The following is a 16,780-nucleotide window of genomic DNA, read 5'->3' as shown; positions in this document are numbered from 1 at the left end:
TAAGTGAAATCCTATGGTATTTGTCTTTCTCTGTCTTGTTTTACTTAGCATCGTACCCTCTAGATCCACCCATGTTGTTGTGAGTGGCAAGACGCTATTCATTTGTGTGGCTGACTAATATTCTGTGTGTGTGTGTGTGTGTGTGTGTGTGTGTGTGTGTGTGTACACACCACATCTTCTTTATTCATCTATCAGTAGACACTTGGGGTTGCTTCCATATATCGGATGCTGTAAGTAATGCTGCAATAAATGTAGGGGTGCATGTAACTTTTTGAATTCATGTTTTCATTTTCTTAAGTAATTATCCAGTACCAGAATTACTGGGTTGTATGGTATTTCAACTTTTAACTTTTTGAGGAATATCCATACTGTTTTCCATAGTTGTTGTACCAATTTACATTCCCACCAGCAGTGCACAAGGTTTCTCTTTTCTTCACATCCTTATATTATTTCTTGTCTTTGATATTAGCCATTCTCACTGGTGTGTGAGGTGAGAGCTTATGTTGGTTTTATTTAGCATTTCCCTGATGATTAGTGATGTTGACCGTCTTTTCATGTGTCTGCTGGCCATCTGTATGTCATCTTTGGAAGAATGTCTTTAGGCCCTCCGCCCATTTTTTAACTGGATTCTTTAGGGGGGGGTTGGTGCTGAATTGTAGAAGTTCTGTATATATTTTGGTTATTAACAGTATACAGATATATATCATTTGCAAAATCTTACATTCAGTTGGTTTGCATATTCATTTTGTTGATGGTTTCCTTCACTGTGCATAAGCTTTTTATTTTGGTTCAGTTCTAATAGTTTATTTTTGCTTTTGTTTCCCTTTACTGAGGAGATGCATCCATAAATATATTGCTAAGGCTGATGCAAAGAGATTACTGCCTATGCTTTCTTTCAGGAATTTTATGGGTTCAGATCTCATATTTAGGTCATTAGTCCATTTTGAATTTACTTTTGTTTATGGTATGAGAAAGTGTTCCAGTTTTATTCTTTGGCATGTAACTGTCCAGTTTTCCCAGCACCATTTATTAAAGAAACCATTTTCCCTCCATTTTCCATTGTATACTCTTGCCTCCTTTTTCATTAAGTGAACATAAAAGCATGGTTTTATTTCTAAGCACTGTGTCCTTTTCCACTGGTCCTTTTCTGTGCCAGTACCATATTCTTTGAGTTAATAGCTTTGTAGTATATTTTGAAATCTGGAATTGTGATACTTCCAGCTTTGTTCTTTTTCAAGATTGCTTTGGTATTTGGGGTCTTTTGTGGTTTCATACAAATTTTAGTATTTTTGTACTAGTTCTGTGAAGAGGGCTGTTGTTATTTTGGTAGGGATGCCCTAAATCTGTAAATTGCTTTGGGTAATATGGGAATTGTATTCTTCCCATCCATGAGTATGGCAGTCTTCCTATATGTTTGTATTGTCTTCAGTTTCTTTCCTCAACGTCTTACAATTATCAGAGTACTGGTCTTCCCCTCCTTAGTTAAATTTATTCCTAGGTATTGTATTCTTTTCGGTGCAGTTGTAAGTGGGATTGTTTTATTAATTTCTCTTCTCCATATAGAAACACAATAGATTTCTCTATACTAATTTTGCATTATGTAACTTTACTGAATTCATTTATTCTAATAGGTTTTTTTAAAATGATTTCTGGGGTTTTCTATATATAGTATCATGACATCTGCAAAGAGAACAGTTTTATTTCCTCCTGACCAATTTGGATCCATTTTATTTCTTGTCTGACTGCTGTGGCTAGGACTTCTAGTACTCTGTTGAATAAAAGTGGTGAGAGTGGACATCCTTGTCTTGTTCCTGATCTTAGAGAAAAAGCTTTCAGTTTTTTGCAAGGAATTATGATACTGGCTCTGGGTGCTTCATATACAGCCTTTATTATATTGAGGTATGTTTTTTCTAAATCCACTTCATTGAGAGTTTTTATCATGAAGAGATGTTAAATTTTGTCACATACTTTTTTTTGCATTTGTTGAGATGATCCTGTGGTTTCCTTTTTTTTTTTTAAGTTTATTTATTTATTTAGAGAAAAGAGAGTGTGCATGTGAATCGGGAAGGAGCAGAGAGAGAAGGAGAGAAAGAGAATTCCAAGCAGGCTCTGCACAGTCAGCATAGAGCCCAATACGAGGCTCTAACTCACGAACCATGAGATCATGACCTGAGTTAAATCAAGAGTTGGACACTTAACCAACTGAGCTACCCAGGGGCCCAATCCTCTGGTTTTCATCCTTTCTCTTGTTAATGTGATATATCACATTGGTATGTGAATATTGAACCATCCTTGCATGCATGGGATAAATTCCACTTGATAGTGGTCAATGATCCTATTCATGTATTGTTGAATTTGGTTAGCTAATATTGTGTTGAGGATTCTTGCATCTGTCTTTGTCAGGAGTATTGGCCTGCAGTTTTCTTTTTCTGTAGTGTCATTGTCTACTTTTGGTATCAGGCTAATGATGGCTTCCTAGAATGACTTTGGAAATTTTTCTCCTGTTTTATTTTTCGAAATAGTTTGAGAATAGGTATTAACTCTTCTTTAAATGTTAGGTAGAATTCACCTTTGAAGCCAGCTGGCCCTGGACTTGGGTCTATTGGGCATTTTTTTGATTACTGATTGAATTTCATTATTAGCAACTGGTCTGTTCTAATTTTCTATTTCTTACTAAGTTTTGGGAGATTGTATGTTTCTAGGAATTGATGTATTTCTTTTAGGTTGTCTAGTTGGCATGTAATTTTTTTAGTGTTCTCTTAGAATCCTTTTTATTTCTGTGGTGTTCGTTATTTTTGCTCTTTCATTTCTGATTTTATTAGAGCTTTCTCTTGATGAATCTGTATAAAGATTTATTAATTTTGTTTATTCTTTCAGAAACCTACCCTTGATGTCATTGATCTTTACCATTGTTTTCTTTTTGGTCTCAATTTATTTCTGCTATAATCTGTTTATTTAGTTCCTTCTACTAACTTTGAACATTGTTCTTTTTCCTTGTTTCTTTAGTTATAAGGTCAGATTGTGTGAGAATTTTGTTTCTTGAGGTAGACTGTATCACTGCAAACTTTTCTATTAGAACTGTTTTTGGTATGCTCACAAATTTTGGACTGTTGTGTTTTTATTTTTATTTGTCTCCAGAAATTTTTTTTATTTCCTTTTGATTTCATTATTGGCCCATTGACTGTTTCATAGCATGTTGTTTAGCCATCATGCATTTGTGTTTTTTCTTTTTTGTTTTTTTAAATAATTGTTTTCTAGTTTCATATTGATGCAGTTGAAAAGATGCTTGATATGATTTCAGTGTTTTTAAACTTTATGAGACTTGTTTTATGGTCTGACATGTGATCTGTTTTGGAAAATATGCCATGTGCATTAGAAAAGAATGTGTGTTTTGCCCATTTTGGATGGAATTTTCTGTATCTGTTAGCCCCATTTGGTCTAATGTGTATTTCAAAGCTACTATTCCCTGTTGATTTTCTGTCTGGATGATCTACCATTTGATATAATTGGGGTGTTAAAGTCCAATACTATTACTGTATATTTTTACATTTTTGTATTGACATTTATGTCTGTTAATATTTGATTTATGTATTTAGGCGCTTCTATGTTGGGTGGATAGATATTTATAATTGTTATGTCCTTTTGTTGACTTGATCCCTTTATCATTATGTAATACCCTTATTTATCTCTTATTAGAATCTTTGTTTTAAATCTTTATTTTGTTTGACATGGGTGTTTCTGTCTGGCTTTGTAGTTTTTTGCTTCTATTTACATGGAATATCTTTTTCTATCCCTTCATTTTCAGGCTCTATGTATCTTTAGGTTTCAAGCGAGTCTTTTGTAGACAGCATAGAGATGGGTCTTGGTTTTTATTCAGTCACTTGTCTTTTGAATGGAGCATTTATTTAACCTTAAAAGCAACTATTGATAGATACATACTTATTGCCATTTTGTTAATTGCGTTCTGGTTATTTCTGTAGTTCTTCTCTGTTCTTTTCTTTTTTCCTTGCTCTCTTCCTTTGTCGTTTGGTGGTTTTCTTTAGTGTTATGCTTGGGTTCTTTTCTCCTTATTTTTTGTGTATTATAGGTCTTATTTGTGGTTACCATGGCATTCACTTAGAACATCCACCTTTGTATAGCAGTCTGTGTTAAGTGGGTGGTCACTTAAGTTCAAACACATTTTTTTTTTAAGAGAGAAAGGGCATGAGCTGGGGAGGTTGGCAGAGAGAGAGAGAGATAATCCCAATCAGGTTCCATGCTTAGTGTGAAGCTGGGTGTGGGGCTCAGTCCCACCACCCCAGGGATCATGACCTGAGCTGAAATCAAGAGTCAGACACTCAACCAGCTGAGCCACCCAGACATCCCTCGAACACATTATAAAAGCACAAATTTTTACTCCCCTTTCATTTTATGTATATGATATCGTATTTACATCTTTTTATTTTGTGTATTCCTTGACTGATTTTTGTAGATATATGTGATTTCACAACCTTAATGTTTTAGCCTCCATACTAGCTTTATAAGTGATTAATTTACTATGGTCACTCTGTGTTTGCTTTTACCAGTGAAGTTTTTACCATTTAGAATTTTCTTCTAGTTACCGGCTTTTTTTTACCTCTTAAGGAATTCCTTTTAACAGTCCTTATAAGGCTGGTTTAGTGGCAATAAACTCCTTTAACTTTTGTTTGTCCAGGAAACTGTTTGTCTCTCCTTCATTTCTGCTTCAACATAACCTTGCTGGGTAGAGTACTTTTGGTTAAGGTTTTTCCTTTCAGCACTTTGAATGCATCATGCCACACCCTCCTGGGCTGCAGAGTTTCTGTAGAAAAATCAACTGGTAAAACCTGATGGTCGGAGCTCCCATTTTCAAAGCCAGATATCATGAAGACCATCTTCCCAGTAAGTGCCCAGGACTGGGGTTGCCTGCTGTGGGCTTCTGATCCACTCACCTTCCATGTCTGTGATGTCCCTTCCTTTTGTGGTTTTTCACCTGAGGAGTTCGGTTTTTGACCTTGTCTCCACCTCTCTCACCCGTTTTGGTGTGGCCTTCTCTCTGTGACCAGCTGTGGAAGATCTTTTCTCCCAGTCTTCAGATTTTCAGTCGGAGTAGCTACGGTCGCTTAGTGTGTCTGTGGGACAGGGTGAGCTCAAGATCCTCCTACTCTGCCATTTAAACCCCTCATGTTTTCTAAATTCCTTTTAGTTAACCCAATATCCCTTTTCTGTTTAACTTGAGAGAGTTTGAAGTCCTCTGAGTGGATAAGTGAGGTGTATATAAGGTGCCAAGAAGTTGATTCAGTGACTGCATAACCAAGCACTAAAGTCAAGGTGCAGGGTAGTTTTGATTTTTAAACAGTTCCGGGTATGAACTGCTGTTGTAACAAATTATTTCATCACTTAGTCACTTGAAACACTACTTTTATTATTATTTCTCACTGTTTTAGGGAACGACTGGGAATTCTGAGTGGTTCTCACTTTCAGTATCTGATGCAGATGGCTGTCACATGGCGCCTGAGGGAAGGCTCATCCCTAAAGCTTCATCTATCACATGCATGCCTGGAGGTTGGCGGTGGCTCTCAGATGGGACCCACACGTGGCCTCTACCGTGTGTACTGGGCTTTCTCAGACGGTGTTACTTGGGTTCTGAGAACGAGTGTCTGACGAGCCCCAGGCAGCAGCTAGATCGGTGTTTTATGACTGAGTCCCAAAGTCATGTAGCATCAGTTCTGCTGTGGTCCAGAATAAAAGAGAACGAGCATTAGACCCCACTCCTTTTTTTTTTTTTAACATATATTATTTTTGAGAGACAGAGACAACATGATCATGGGAGGGGCAGAGAGAGAGAGGGAGGGAGGGAGGGAGGGAGGGAGGGAGACACAGAATCCGAAGCAGGCTCCAGGCTCTGAGCTGTCAGCATGGAGTTCGATGCAGGGCTTGAACCCACGAACCATGAGATCATGACCTGACCCGAAGTCAGATGCTTAACAGACTGAGCCACCCAGGCATCCCTAGACCCCACCTCTTTAGGATAAGAGTCAATGTCAAATTGAAGGGCATGTGGAATGGAAAGTATTGATTGGCATAGCCATCTTTGGAAAATATAATTTTTTCACCGTTTTAAATCATTTTTATTCCTACTGCATAAATTTATATGCACAAAAATTATTAGCTGGACATGGAATAAATATGGACTTGAAAAATGAAAGAGAATGGGAGAAAATATTTGCAAATCATAGTCTAATAAAGGCCTTGTATCTAGAATATAAAAAAGAACTCTCATAACTCAAAAATTTAAAAGAAAACCCATTTGCATCATCCATTCACTTTCTCAGTGATGTCCTCTGAAGCTCAAACGTGTTTAGTTTGATGTCCAGTTTACCTATTTTTTCTTTTGCTATTTGTGTTTTTGAGGTCTTATAAGAATTTTTAGTTTTAGTCCTTACATCTAGATCTAGAATCCATTTGTAATTGATTTTTTGTGTACGGTATGCTGAAGGAATCCAGCTTCATTCTTTTTCATGTGGATATTCACTTGCTCCAGCACCTTTCATTAAAAGACTGTTTTGCGGGCACCCGGGTAGCTCAGTAGGTTAAGCATAGACTTTGGTTCAAGGTGGGATTTCACGGTTTGTGAGTTCAAGCCCCACATCAGGCTCTGCGCTGACAGCATGGAGGAGACGAACCTGTTTTACATCCTCTATCTCTTCTACCCCTCCCCAGCTTGTGCTGTCTCTCTCTCAAAAATAAGCAAACATTAAAAAATAAAAAGTAAGAGACTATTCTGCTTTGTTGAATTGCCTGGGTACCCTTGCTGACCGTAAAGCAATGGCTTATTTCTGGACTCTGAGTTCTCGTCCATTGATGGGTATTTCTCCCAGTAGCTAGTAAGGATTGTCTTGATTACTGTAGCTTTTGAGTAAATTTGAAATCAGAAAGTGGGGCATCTTCCAGCTTCGTTCACCTATAAATAAAGATACGTCTACTTCTTCCTTTCCAATTTGGGTGCCTTTTGTTTCATTTTCTTGCCTCATTGGCTTTGCTGGAACCTCTAGTACAATGTTAAATGGACGTGGTGACAGACGGCATCCAGTCTTGTTGCTGATCAGTCTTCCAAGTGCCTTAAAAACAGCTGTAGTTTTTTGTAGATAAACTCTATCAGGCTGAGGAATTTTCCTGTTTTTCCTGGTTTTCTGGGTGTTTTTAATCATGAAATAGTGTTGGATTTTGTCCAATGCTCTTCTGTGTCTCTTGAGATGATCTTAGGGTGTTTGACCTTTATTTAAGTTTCAGATGCTGCACCAACCTTGGATTCCTGGAATAAATCCCACGTGTATAATCTTTTTCACGTATTGCTGGAGTGTTTGTATCTGTATTCGTCAGAGATACTGGTCTGTAATTATCTTTCCTGTGCTTTGTCAGGTTTTGGTATTAGGGTAATTCTGGCCTCATAGAATGAGTTGGGAAGCATTCCTTTTTCTTCTTGTGTTTTGGAAAGAATTTATTAGGGAGTATTATTAAAACTTTTTAAAATGTTTGGGAGATTCATCAGTGAAGACACTGGAGCCTAGGCTTTTCTTTGTGAAAATTTAAAAAATCACTAATTCAGCCTCTTGCTATAGATTTACATTCAGATTTTCTCTTCTTAAATCATTGTCAGTAGTTAGTATTTGACTGGTAATTTGCCCATATCATCTGAATTATACAGTTCAAGATATTCCTTTTAATTATTTTTTTTTTTCTGTGAGGTCAGTAGTGATGTCCTCTTTTAATTCCTGATACTAGTATTTTGATTCTTTTCTCCTCTCTCTCTCTCTCGGTCCTTCTAGCTAATGTTTTGTCAATTTTGTAGCTTCTTTCAAAGAATTAACTTTTGGGTGTGCTGATCCTTTCTCTCTTTTTTAATTCTCTGTTTCATTAATTTCGGCTCTAACCTTTATTATTTTCTTTTTCATTTTTTTGTTTGCTCTTCTTTTTCTATTGTCTTAAGAGTGGAAGGCTGGGCTGCTGATTTGAGATCTTTTCTTAAAATGTAGGTGTTTATAGCTATAATTTTCCCATCAAGCTGTGTCTCACTGCTTCGCATAAGTTTTGATGTTTTGTGTTTTTGTTTTTATTCATGCCAAAGCGTTTTGTGGTTTACCTGTTGATTCTTTGACCCATGGTTATTTTGGAGCATATTTTTGGTTTTGTTTTAAAATTTTTTCAGTTAATTTATTTTGAGAGGGAGAGCAAAAGCAGGGGAGGAGTAGAGTGAGAGGGGGAGAGAGAATCCGAAGCAGACTCTGCACTCTCAGCACAGAGCCCAGTGTGGGGCTCAGACTCACAAACCGTGAGGTCATGATCCTGAGCCGAAATCAAGAGTTGGAGGCTTAACTGATTGAGCCACCCAGGGCCCCTTAGAGCATGTTTTTTAACTTAGACATATTCGTGAATTTCCCAAATTTCCGTCTGTTACTGACATCTATTTTCATTTCGTTTTGGTAGGAGAACAAATAAATTCAGCCTTTTAAAACTTGCTGATCTGTATTTTTATGGCCTCACTTATGTTCTCTCTTAGAGAATGATCCACGTGCCCTGGAAAAGAATGTGTATTCAACTGTGTTGAGTGTTTTATAGATAATCCATTAGGTTTTCCTTGTGCTGAAGTTTCCTATTTCTTTTTTGATCTTCTGCCTGGTTATTCTTTTTGTTTTTGAAAATTAGATGGAAGTCTCCAACTCGTACTGTCGAGTGGTGTATTTCTCCCTTTAGGTCTCCCAGTTTTTGCCTTCTATATTTGAAGATTCTTTTGGGGTTGGTCAAGGGCAGTCGGGGCATTGTGCTCCTGTGCCTGGGGTGGAGCCACCCACGTGTGAGTGGGGCTGGGTGCAGGAAGGCAGCCCTGGAGTCTTCAGCTGCTCTTACTTGGAATTGCCTCTGTAACGTGGGACTTGAGGACGAGGAATGCTGGCAGGCATGCCCCTTGCAGTGAGATACCTACTTCTTGACCAGGAGTGTCGGGAGGGAGGCAGTCCCCCCCCCCCCCCCCCCCCCCCCCCCCCCCCCCCCCCCCCCCCCCCCCCCCCCCCCGCCTCCACCCCCACCGCCCCGTGAAGTGGACCCTCCTTGCTCTGAGCTTCAGGGAAGGGAGGGGCTGCTGGGCCAGAGGAAGGAATGGGTTGTGGCTCAGATACAACAGATAGTCATGTTTCTTAGATTTTCTTTAATAAGTGTTTCTTCATTCTTCAGGCATTTTCTAGAGACTTTACATGGTGTATTTTGCTTTTGTTATAATTTTCACCACTTAGAATTCTTGCACTGGGGAAAAGGTCTGTATTCCCTCTTTCCAAATACTGTCCAGTCTTACTATTTATATCATAAAATTACTCCTAAATTGCACACCACTCCAAATAAATGCAGTTTTAGAAATCACTGGAAGTAGTTCTAAAATTATATTCTGAGAAAAAGCTTTGAATGAATAAAAATTTGGGTACTCTTAAACTGCATGTAAGCCTTAAATATTCATTCCATGGCTTTCTAGTTTTGAACCAGAGTGAATTTCTCTTGGAACAGGTACATTTGGGAGTCATTTGGTGATCTGCGTGTGACCTAAGACAGGTCTAGGATGTTTTTAGAGATTTCCCAGTTTTTGTATGATTTCCAAGCACTTTGTGTGCAGGTGGTACTTACCAAGAACAGCAAGCTGGCATTGCCCCTCCCCTGTCGTGCCACGACAGGGCATCTGGTTCTGGTCTGTACAGGGCGCCTGGCGGGGGAATGTTGAGGAGCTGAATTCCAGCTTGTGCTCTGGAGATGGGGATAATTCTAGTTCACACAAAGGTGTCTTGTGGGCTTGCTTGTCCTGGTTTTTAGGAATTTTTACTGCATAGACGGAAGTAAGACTTGAACACTAGTGAATATAAGACTACACATCCAAGGGGCGCCTGGGTGGCTCAATCGGTTGAGCCACTCAACTCTCGATTTCAGCTCAGGTCACGATCCCAGGGTCATGGGGTCGAGCCCCATGTTGGATTCTGTGCCGAGCATGGAGCCTGCTTAAGATTCTTTCCTTCTCCCTCTACATCTCTTCCCTGCTCACATGCTTGCTGCCTGCTCTCTCTCGCTTGCTCTCTCTCTCTCTCTCTCTCTCTCTCTCTCAAAAAAGAAAAAAAGATTATACGTTCAAAAGACACCTAATGCTGTGGGAACTCAGGACGATTACTTCTTCTAGAGACAATAGAAAAAAGTTTAGGTTGAGGAGGTGACCTTTGTTGGACCTTGAAAGTGTAGGTAGCATTTTGACATATGGAAACGAGTGCCAGGCGCCTCTCAGGTGAACAGAATTAGCAGAAGCACGGAGATAGCAAAGCTCATGACACTTTGGGTAACAAAGTGAAGTTGTGGTTTTCTTGGTGTGTTTGTTTTTAACATTGGTGAATATGGCCCAGTACTGAGGAAGGTAGCTGGAGAAGTAGATGGGGCAGGAGAGAAGCTGGAGAAGAGGTCTGGATTTGTTAGTGTAAGGAGTTTATTCAAAAGAGGTAGGTAGCAGGGAATAGTTTTTGGCTTTCTAAGAGAGACAGTTTGGTATAGATAAATACCGTGCGGAATCTGTTAAATGGCCGTGGGAGAGCCGGGAAAGCAGAAGGCGATCGTGGAGGCGTCCTTGAGCTCACCGCACGCAGAAGCAGCGACTCCCCTGTGGCTCTTCTGATCAGTAAGAAAGAGACAGCAGCCTCAGCGAAAAAAGGACAAAACACGTGACCATATAAAGACATACAAATGGCCAATGAAACAATAATAACAATACTAGTAATAGAGAAATCCTTTGATGAAGATTTTTGGGAGAATACATATAATCGTCATGAAAGTATAAATTGGGATAGTCTTTCTAGAGCATTTTTTCAGTATGTATCAGAAACCTTAAAAATAATTGTTTACTTTGAGAAGATGTTCTGAGACCGTAGGCAAGAAAGCAGGGATGGTTACAGATGGAGATGAGTCAAACTGATAAGAGCGTGTTTTTGACAGTTTTGCAGCCGGAGAACGGCAGGTGATGTTGTTGTGGGACTCAGAACCACTGACTGTGGTTCCTCCCGGCAGTCAGCTGGCCTCCTGCGAGAGCCGGCAGCAAGACCTCGCACATACCGAATAGCAGAAACACATGAGCAGACCGGTTTCATGATTTTCTCCAGTGACCCCAAACGGCTCAGAAGTTGGCGTGGAGAAAATGATTCGTGTGATACAGGGAGGCACTCCAGAGTGCAGCCTTGCCAATGGCCACAAACGCAAGGGGAGTGAGGACCCTCAGAACCAGTATGTTTGACAGAGCCTAACAGGTCCTCTTTTTTGGGAGGGCTGTCTGCAGCAGGGATTGCCGAAAGGAGCGTCCGCTCCCGGTGTGCCCACAGTGAATTCCAGGTCCTCGCTCGGATGAATTGTGGCTTCTGACATTGGGGATAGAGAGTCTCACTTGATGAGGCCTTAATTTGCACTGTGTCAACAGAATGACCCTCCATTGTAATCATCACATTTTTAACCGTTTTACATATGTCAGAATTAGTTTTACCAGCTACTTGAAAGGAGAAATTGTTTTTGTGCTTTTTGGTAGTGAAGATTATGATTTTAAATTCCTGATAATTGGGTCTATCTCGGGAATTTTCTTTTTTTTATTTAATTAATCAATCTATCTGTCTGTTTTGAGAGCACGAGCACAGGAGGGGCAGAGAGAGAGAGAGAGAGAGGGAGACAGAGGATCAAAATGGGCTCTGTGCTGACAGCAGAGAGCCTGACGCAGGGCTTAGACTCATAAACCATGAGATCATGACCTGAGCTGAAGTCAGGTGTTCATCCAACTGAATCACCCAGGCTCCTTTCTCAGGAGCATTTTATTCTACCCCTACAGGCAGATAATAAGTGTGTGTATAATTCTCTTCCCAGGAAAACCTCCATTCTTACCCGAATCTTTTGACCGAATTCTTCTTGATGCACCGTGCAGTGGAATGGGGCAGAGACCAAACATGGCTTGTTCTTGGACTTTGAAAGAAGTGACATCATATCAACCATTACAGAGAAAACTCTTCACTGTGGTATGTGAGGATGCTTTGATGTGAAAAAGCGGTGGGCCTTTGCTGGTTTGATGTTTCAAAGACTAAGAAGCAGTGTTCATAGCAGCATTTCTCACAATAACCAAGATCGGGAAACGACCCCCTTGTCCGTCAGCAGGTGAATAAGGAAAATGTGTACACATACAGTGGGATATTCTGCAGCTTTACCCAGGAAGGAAATTCTGGTACAACAGGAACGAGCTTTGGGAACTTACGCCGAGTGGTATAAGCTGGACACGGGAAGACACATACTGTCTCTTTCCATGTGTGTGAGGTAACTGGAATAGGAACATTCAGAGAGACAGAAAGCAGAGGCGAGGTTACCAGGGGCTGGAGGGATGGGAGAACGGGGGATTCGTGTTTAAAATGGGTACGGGGTTTGCATTTGGGAATATGAAAAATTCTGCACGTGGGTAATGGTGAGGGTTGCAGACAGTGTGATTGTACTTAATGCCACTGCGCTGTCCGCTTAAAAATGGTTAAAACGGCAAGTTTTATGTTATTTTATCACGCAAAAAAGGACAGAAAAAACCTAGTTTTAAATACACGAAGCTTTCATTTATGTTGATCACTCATTACAGGCAATAGCAGAATTTCTTCACTGGGACATTTAATGAGTTTCTAACATTCTGATACTTTTTAAGAAGTCATGAGCTGGTAGCACCATAGTGACTAACGGATGTGTAAGGAAGGGGATATAAAATGAGTTAGTCTTTTTTTTATAGGGTTCCTGGCTCATCTTAGGCAGTGGGTTAGAAGTGGGAAGGCCGCTAGAGGGGAAGCACCTCGATAAAAATGAGAAGCGACTGTTCGGTGTAGGATATAGAAGAACCGTAAAAACTTGGCCAATTTCACTGGCCTGTAGCACGTCTCAGGACAAACCCAAATAGAACATTTGAGGATTTCTTTCAGGCTTGCAAACTTGATTCGGTGGATTTCACAGAATGTAGAGAGCATTCGATCAGAGCTCACTTTGTTATTTTCTCTCAGCCCAGGTGCACCTTAATCATGCACGCTCTCAAGTTACCTGTGAGCATGTTTCTGCGCATGTCTCTCGTGTGTCCCTTTACCGCAACGGTGGCACTCGCAGTCGATTATTTAACTTTTTCTCCTTCCGTATAGTCTTCAACGAGCACATCCTGACGTTAAAACAGCAAACAGAAAAATGGCTTTACTTGTGCTTGAAACTCACTCTGACCTGAGGGTAAAATTAAGACACTGTTTTAAAAGACTCAGCTTTTTGATCTCTTCTGGGTTAAAGCAGAAAGAACTTAATTTTAAAAGGCTACTTAGGAGTAGATGCAGTGATCTCCGTGGAAAGGGATTGCTGACTGCACGAGAGAGAATTCAGAATGTAGCAGGCTTGCCGGTTAGCATGGGGTTGTGTTGATTGAGAACGTAGACTTGACAATCAGACACCATCTTGTTTGGGACTATGCTTCTGCCACATGAGTGACTTTAGGGACGTTGGTTTCCGGGTCGGAGAAATGAGGCCATAAATCTTAAGAGGGCACCTCACTGGAGATAGTAACTCTACTTCCTGGTTATAAGTCAATTGAGAAAATCCATGTAGAATGCTTAAAACGGTAACTGGCACACAGTAACAACGTTTAAATTGTGATCATATGACAGTTAAGAAAGCACAAATATATACTCTATGCAATAACAATATAGTATATGTAGCATAGATGATATTCAGTATTTTATGGTTTATTACATACTTACACATACCAGGCATATATAGTGTATGTATATAGTAGTATACTATATATAGTATGCCTTTTAGAGGTTTTCATTAAAATGTTTTTAAATATTGGGGCACCTGAGTGATTCAGTTAAGCGTCCAACTTCGGCTCAGGTCACCCAGCCATCTCACAGCTTGTGGGTTTGAGTCCCGCATTGGGCTCTGTGCTGACAGCTGAAAGGCTAGAACCTGCTTCGGATTCTTGGTCTCCCTCTCTCTCGGCCCCTGCTTGTGCTCTCTTACTCTGTCTGTCTCTCAAAAATAAACAGTAAAAAAAGGTTTTTGGTTTTTTTTTTTTACTGTTTTTAAATATCTGGGAGTTTGAAAAGGTACACTTTTTTAGTTATTTGGGAAAATTTATTTTCTTATAACACCTTATTTTTGGATTCATTTATTTACTGGACAAGTATTCGTTGAGCCCCTGATGCTAATAGGGACTGTTGTGGGTGATGCCAATATAGCAGTGAAAAAATGACAGTTCCCGCCTTACTCACAGAGTATGTGTAAGTTACGTGTAGGAACAGAGCAGACTAAAGGAGGCTAGGAGTGCTGGATTCGTAGTGTCACTGGGATGGGCCGGGAGGGTGACATCCACACAATGGTAGGAGGATTGTGAGCAAGCTGCAGAGAATCAGAAGAGTTTCCCAGACCCTTCTGCACGGACTCTGAGGTGGGGGCGTGCCCTGCGTGTTCTGGAACAGCAGAGTGAGTGAGGCGTGTGAGGTCTGAGGTCAGAAGGGCAGCCAGAGGCCTGCTCCATGTAGATTTGGAAGCCACTGTAAAGACCTGGGCTTGGACTACGGGTGATAAGTCAGGATGTTTGGAGGGTTTTGAGCTGAGAAGTGACAACATTGAAAAACACGGGCCTCTGGCTGCTGTCTGCAGAGGATTACAGGAGGGCAGACGAGGAGGCAGGTGGACTGAGAAGGAGCCTGCCACGGCCATCCAGGCGAACGGACAGAACGACACAGGGGAGGTGGCCAACGGGATGTATTTTAAAGGTAGAGCCAATGGAATTTGCTAGTGGATGGGAGTGTAGGAGAAAGAAAGTTGTAAGAGATGGTGTCTGGTTTGGGGCTGAAAATAGCACTTCTCTAAAAGGTCTTGAAGAGAAGACAGGTGTTCAGTTGGAGACATGTGAAATTTGATAGTAGACAAATGGAGAAGGCAGTTGAGTATATGAGTACAGAGTCAGAATGGAGGATGGCTTACAAAGCGTGCATGTGTGAGTTCCAGGCCTAAAAAGTGGGATCAGAAGTAGTGAAAGTGAATGGTTATATTTAGGAAAGTCTTGGTTTAAATGGACTGATAGTTCCAAGACCGTGAAGTGCACCTGGGCAGGAACACTCTAATTAGAGAACGAATCCTGATCGTACAGAACATTTATCCCCAGCACTTGGAAGTGTCCTCTAGACACGAGACCCCGTAGAATGCTGACTTGGCCTCGCGGTACCTCGTGGTCTGATCGCGTGTTTCTTCAGGCAGTCGAGCTGCTGAAGCCGGGAGGCGTGCTGGTGTACAGCACGTGCACCATCACGCTGGCAGAAAACGAAGAGCAGGTGGCCTGGGCCCTCACAGCCTTCCCGTGCCTCCAGCTTCAGCCCCAGGTATGACTGAGTTCCGTTTTCTCTGTGTCATGTAACCGATCACAGAAACGTGAGTGTGGTGATAGACACAAGGTTGTCATTTGAAGAAATGTGTCCAGCGCTACTTCAGAAACAAGAACGGCAATAAACAAGCATGTTTGTCCAGTGAGATCCGTTTGAGAACTGCCCATGGAGAAGTCCCCCATCCCCGCCGTTTTTCCGTCTTCGTTCCTTACGTTGTGTTAAGTCGCCTCTGGAGCTCAGGTTTCTTCCACCTGTGGCTCTTGTTCAATGGATGCAGTTTTTTTTTTTCCCTAAAAAGTTGTTTATTCCTTTCCTCTCCTGGTCCTACATTTTGCTGGTATGGAATGTGTTGAGCATTTTTCTCTCAATCAAATAGGCTTTAATAACTGGGCTATCAGAAGACTAGCAAAGGGGGGAAAATGGTTAGGATTATTGCTTCTTCACAATTTCTTACATAAAATAGGTAACATTTAAAAAGTTTTCTACACTTTATTTGACCTGTTTTGGTGTTTATCAAAATAGTATTAGGACTGTATGTTTAACCCATGATATTTGTGATTAAGTTTAAATCTGTAACAATGCTCACATTGTTAGATACATTGAACAGCTAACCTCAGTAACCTTCTTACAGAATTCTAGTAGGCAGCTGGAATATATGAATACAGAGCAATTGAGAGAGGGTTTCTAGACTCAGAAATTAAGATAATTGCATTGTAGAGGAAAGGAAGACTTCAGAATTCACTAGAATTTTATGCGTGTGTCTATATACACAACACTCAATATATACCTAAAAGAGAGAAAAACTTTCCCCCATGAGATAATAAATGATAGTTTTTAAATAATGCATAAGAATTTGTGCAGTGGGGACTTAAGTTAGGATTATGGCTCTTTTGTGCTCATGGTTCACACATATCACTCAGTTCCTTATGATCCTGTATTCTAAACCACTTAACGCAGCCTTTATTTATCTTCTTGTAATATTTGTCCCAGTACATTAAAAAACAACAATAGAAAACTTTTATCATCCAACTGGTGTGGGTCAGAGAAAGGCACCTTTTGATGCCTAAGGAACTTCTGTCTGCTTTGGGGAGTGTGATGATAAAGCTGAATTTGTATTTATTACTGTTGTTGATAATGTTACTGACTGGCCACTATATGCCAGGCACACCACCACCTTATTGAAGTCTTAGAACGGAGTACTTTATCTTTTTATGGATGAGGAAATAGGGGAAGTTACTTGCTTGACACCACACAGCCAGGGCTGCCTGGCTGGCTCAGTCAGTTAAGCGTCCGACTCCGGCTCAGGTCACGATCTCCTGGTTTGTGAGTTCAGGCCGTGT

General features: G+C 40.6%; 1 protein-coding gene across 7 annotated transcripts in view; it reads left to right on the top strand.

The window, feature by feature from the left end:
• NSUN6 (NOP2/Sun RNA methyltransferase 6) overlaps positions 1-16,780 on the top strand; it is a 73,794-nt gene that overhangs the window by 41,673 nt on the left and 15,341 nt on the right. For 6 of the 7 annotated variants that reach the window (XM_029953135.1, XM_029953134.1, XM_029953131.1 and 3 more), the window contains exons 9-10: positions 11,920-12,068; positions 15,312-15,437. In XM_029953135.1, the coding sequence (XP_029808995.1) occupies positions 11,920-12,068; positions 15,312-15,437 (275 nt within the window). The remainder of the gene's footprint in view (positions 1-11,919; positions 12,069-15,311; positions 15,438-16,780) is intronic. The other variant, XM_029953136.1, reaches the window with a different exon arrangement.

The sequence above is a fragment of the Suricata suricatta genome, chromosome 10, assembly GCF_006229205.1.
Source record: "Suricata suricatta isolate VVHF042 chromosome 10, meerkat_22Aug2017_6uvM2_HiC, whole genome shotgun sequence".
Taxonomy (NCBI): Eukaryota; Metazoa; Chordata; class Mammalia; order Carnivora; family Herpestidae; genus Suricata; species Suricata suricatta.
This window is presented reverse-complemented; position numbering and strand designations above follow the sequence as displayed.